The sequence below is a fragment of the Limulus polyphemus genome, unplaced genomic scaffold, assembly GCF_000517525.1.
Source record: "Limulus polyphemus unplaced genomic scaffold, Limulus_polyphemus-2.1.2 Scaffold3750, whole genome shotgun sequence".
Taxonomy (NCBI): Eukaryota; Metazoa; Arthropoda; class Merostomata; order Xiphosura; family Limulidae; genus Limulus; species Limulus polyphemus.
In genome coordinates, this window is record NW_013669360.1 from 64,283 (window position 1) to 69,024 (window position 4,742).

Here is a 4,742-nt window from a genome sequence, read left to right on the forward strand (position 1 = left end):
GTATTGTTTCAGTTCAACTCTTAGCAACACATAAAAGTATTGTTTCAGTTCAACTCTTAGCAACACATAAAAGTATTGTTTCAGTTAAACTTTTAGCAACACATAGTAGTATTGTTTCAGTTCAACTCTTAGCAACACATAAAAGTATTGTTTCAGTTCAACTCTTAGCAACACATAAGCGTATTGTTTCGGTTCAACTCTTAGCAACACATAAACGTATTGTTTCAGTTTGACTCTTAGCAACACATAAACGTATTGCTTCAGTTCAACTCTTAGCAACACATGCTGTTTCTTGAAGTGATTTTCAGAATTTGATTTATGCCTTGTTTTAAATAAGGAACATATGCATATATGTACATTTGGCTAATTCTGGAAGCTTATTATGAAGAACTAAGTATATAAGTCAAAACTAAGTAAATGAAGAGAAAGTGTGAAAGTTAGTGAATCATCGGTGTGTATGGAAACCTAATCTTTGAACACGGAATTGTTTAGACTAACTTTTGATTGTAGAGGTGTGGGAGTGAGTTTCTGTGTACGTTATTATAAAATAAAATATATATTGAAGAACAGAATCCTGCATAATAAAAGTATTAGAAACTTAGAATGTGTTAACTTAATACTCCAGAAAACTAAAATCTATGAAGATTAGTAATAAAACTTGCATTTTAAAGTTTCTGATAAAACTTTGTACTACAGTCGTTTGATTCAATTCAGGCTTAATTCATCAGGAAGTTCGTTTTGAATTCGTAAAAAAAAAAAAAAAAAAAATACTCATCCCACTATAAACGAATTCACCAATTTTAACTCCCCAGGGGTGTATGACGGAACGTACTAAACCTGTACTTACAATTTGTCGAGTTTATAATGCAGCATGCCATAACTCAATGTGACCAACGATTTAAGTAGTAGCATTTTTTTATGTGAAGACCAAATGCTGAACTTACACGAATTAAAGAAACTTTTTTATATGAACAAAATTAATTTGAACTGAATGAAATTGTTTGTTCTACAAAGCTATACTTTGAAATTTTGAAACGTAATTTATTTTTTGATTAGATGGCGTTTAATCATTAATTGAGTACCTTCTCTGTTGACATTTTCTATCATTCAAGAGAATTGATTTATAAATACAGAAAAAGGTTATAGAATGGCCTATTAGTAACCGTCTGATTTGTTTTTCTTTCTTCAATTACAGGATCTCCAGAACCGGTTGTACTTTCAAGTGGCAACCTTCGCCGTTTCTATCTTCTTACTGCTTCCTGCTTTGGTGATATTTTCTGTATACAAGTAAGAACATTCCAAAATTTGGCTAAATAATATGTAAAACTTGTCTTGATCATTTTAAACATACATGTGCAGATGTTATTGTATTCTCCAAGTGTTTCAAAAACCATTAAATTAATTTAAAACATTGGTAACCTGAACCCAAAAGATAAAAGAATGATTTCATTTGCAAAATTTGAAACTCCGTCTTGACCGAATGTGCAAGAGGTCGGTCCACTGGATCGACACCCTGTATTGGAGAAGGAATATTGACCTAATTTAATATAAGTATCTACATGAAACGTGATAAATTATTACTAATACGTACAAATCTGTTGCATACACACAAATTCAGATGTGTTACAAAAGTAACTGTACTTACAAGTTAGAGTGCAAGATGATGTAAATGTGAAGGATAAAAATACTTTTATCTATTATACTGTTTTGCATATTGCATTTGTATAACCTCTATAACCTCCGAAATGTATATCTACATTTTATCATGAATTTACTCTCCTCAACCACAGACAGTCGCTAAATCAACAGTGTAGGGTAAAACGAATGGTTGATAACTCTGACATCAAATACATAATACTGTGTTGGTTAGCAGCTTGTAAAAGATCGTGGCATGCGCTCTGACCTTCGCTCGTGCACAAGGGCTAAAAGAAAACCGTCAATCTGCTAGAATTGGTGTTTTCCAATATTACACATTTCTGACCCAGTCCAAATTAATTCTAGCAAGCATCCAAACTGATTTTCATTATCGTAATTGTGTTATTTTTTCATTTACTCTGGGACAATTTATTAAGAGATCTTCAGATACAATGCACACAAAATTATGGTACTCGATTTACATATGAGTAAGTCTGGAAAGTAAATGATTTCACAAGTGCATTGCTGTGATTTTTTGTATTGTGTTTCAAATAAGGATGTAATCAACAAGATGAAAACAAAGTGAGATCATGATGCCGAAGACAACGGCGTCATGGTGTTACACAAGTTATTAACTAGAACATAGTAAATGATTTCACAAGTGCATTGCTGTGATTTTTTGTATTGTGTTTCAAATAAGGATGTAATCAACAAGATGAAAACAAAGTGAGATCATGATGCCGAAGACAATGGCGTCATAGCGTTACACAAGTTATTAACTAGAACATAGTAGTGTCACTTGACGAACTGTAAGTATTTTTGAACCAGGATATCAGTCTGAGCAAGTGCTGGGTCTCAGTGACAAGTTATCGTATATCACTGACACAACTGACTATTGAATCCAGAGAACTATGTTCGAACCTACTAACCAATTAATGTAAGAACTGAACCTGAATATGAAATACTATAATTAAAAACAACGTTCGTTCAATTGAACAAGTGAATGTCTCAGCGGAAGTGGAAGTTAAAGAGGAAAAGCGTTGTCAGAAAATAAATGGTAACCAAAAAATCAGAGAAGTTTGTAAGCGGCCTTTTTTCTTGTTTTTTTTTTTGAGAAAGCGTATGTATGTGTTTTCTCAGAACAAAACCACGGCGGGCTATCTGCTGTTTCTAACGAGGGGAATCGAACTCCTAATTGTAACATTGTAGCTCCAAAGACTTACCGCTGTCCCACCGGGGGACATTTGAGGAAGCCAGAAAATGGAACATAATTTTTGTTTGAAACCTTGTGAGTTCGCATAAATAATAGATTCTTTATGTTAATTAACCAACTCATTGCAGCCTCTTTAATCCTCTTTATCATTTAGACAACTCCAAGTGCACCGAATCACAATGCACAAGCACCTTTTTATGGCCCTCTTGCTGAATGGTGTCTTCGTCATCACCTTTACCTCTGTGGTTTTAATGGAAGAGGTCGGGAATAATCAATCCTTATTGAAACAGAATGGGGTGAGTTATATGGGAATTTAGGTCAATACCTTAGGTTTTTAATACTTGTAAAGCAATATTTAATATCTCCTATAACCTATTCTATGTATTGGACGAAGTGGCTATTTTGATCCTCCGTATATTGAACGACAGTATTATTAATTTATTGTACTTATTGTTTTTTCTTACCTTAATACCTTACGAAATGCGTTTTTTAAGACCTTTCTCTTCGAAAAAAAAACATGATTGGTCGGTACAGTTTCATAACTGACGTAAAATTACTTAAATTGCTTTGATCAGAAATTAAAATTAATTGATACGGTAATACAGCGCAAGGGTACATTGACCTTTGATTGGGTAAATTTAACAGTAATGTGTGATATTTCCGGACGGTGTTTATTGATAGGGCTTGACTTCTTGAAGGTCAATGTCCGTAATCAACAAAATAGGAGAATATAAGTACTCTTTCAAAAATATAAAATATTATAACAACAGAATTTATAAATTAAATACTGTAACTTGAAATTTTTAAATAGAGATAAAGTGATTCACAGAAAATAATATAAAAAACCTTTTTGAACATCAACATAGTTAAGTTAAAGTTAGAATAGATACAACTGTGTACCAGAATTCTTATTTATTTCAGGCATTTTTTCAGAAACAGGTACTTGTGTAAATAAGTTTTTTACAACAAAACTGACACGAACGGAAAGTTCATTGTAGTTGATGTACCTGATGATGCCAAGTTATCCTGGTGAAACGTTGTTCTTTCATTACATTTTACTCTGTTTATCCGAATTATCAAGTTTACTTTTAATTACGACAGGGCACTTCCTTTCATCGTATTTTTTGTGAAATATATTCTGTTTTCTGGATATTTAAAATATTAAGTATTTCTGGTCTTTAATGGGTATTCTAGAGGGCTTTTAAAATAAAATAAAAAAGTCATATGTGATAATTTCTTGTGATTAAATTTGTTGATAAGCCGTTTTCAAGAAGTAAGTAATTAAGCATTTTTAAGACTAATTTAGTTGAGCACATTTTGAAGATTATTGGTAGACGCTAGGCCTAATATTGTTGGACTTAAGTTGGAAGCTGGTTTCTAAGATATTTTTACTGATGGAAATTGAAAGAGTTATTTTTGTACTTCAGTGATATTTCATTGTGGATACACATTTCTAGTGAACGATTAAAAGTGGGCGATTGTTTTCTTTCACCACGCCTAGGTAATTTGCAAGATATTGTTGATACTGAAGAGTTATTTCCGAATGACAACCTACATGTGGATGTTATGTGAAGGATTCTATCTACACAAACTCATAGCTTCAGCCTTCGCTGAACAGAAAAATCTTCTCATGTTTTACATCATTGGATGGGGTAAGACCTTTCATCTAAAGCAAAGTTACTGATTTTTGTTTAATTTCCCTGAAAAGGGGACGCAGGCCGCCATGAGGGATCAGATGTTTTAACCACTCGCACACTATACTGTAGTGTCTGTCAATCAGTTAGTAGACACTAAGATGATATCACATAAAAGACGCTTAACGTTGCAATTTGTATGAATCACGAGAAGAATTATGCACTCTGTAGGCTATAACACAGCATGACATATGAACTTC

General features: G+C 32.8%; 1 protein-coding gene across 1 annotated transcript in view; it reads left to right on the plus strand.

Annotated features, from left to right (window-relative positions):
• The window catches only part of LOC106469973 (calcitonin gene-related peptide type 1 receptor-like), an 81,193-nt gene that overhangs the window by 48,266 nt on the left and 28,185 nt on the right, over positions 1 to 4,742 (plus strand). Inside the window, exons 6-8 of the mRNA XM_022398534.1 lie at positions 1,196 to 1,287; positions 3,003 to 3,144; positions 4,350 to 4,500. Of these exons, the coding sequence (XP_022254242.1) occupies positions 1,196 to 1,287; positions 3,003 to 3,144; positions 4,350 to 4,500 (385 nt within the window). The remainder of the gene's footprint in view (positions 1 to 1,195; positions 1,288 to 3,002; positions 3,145 to 4,349; positions 4,501 to 4,742) is intronic.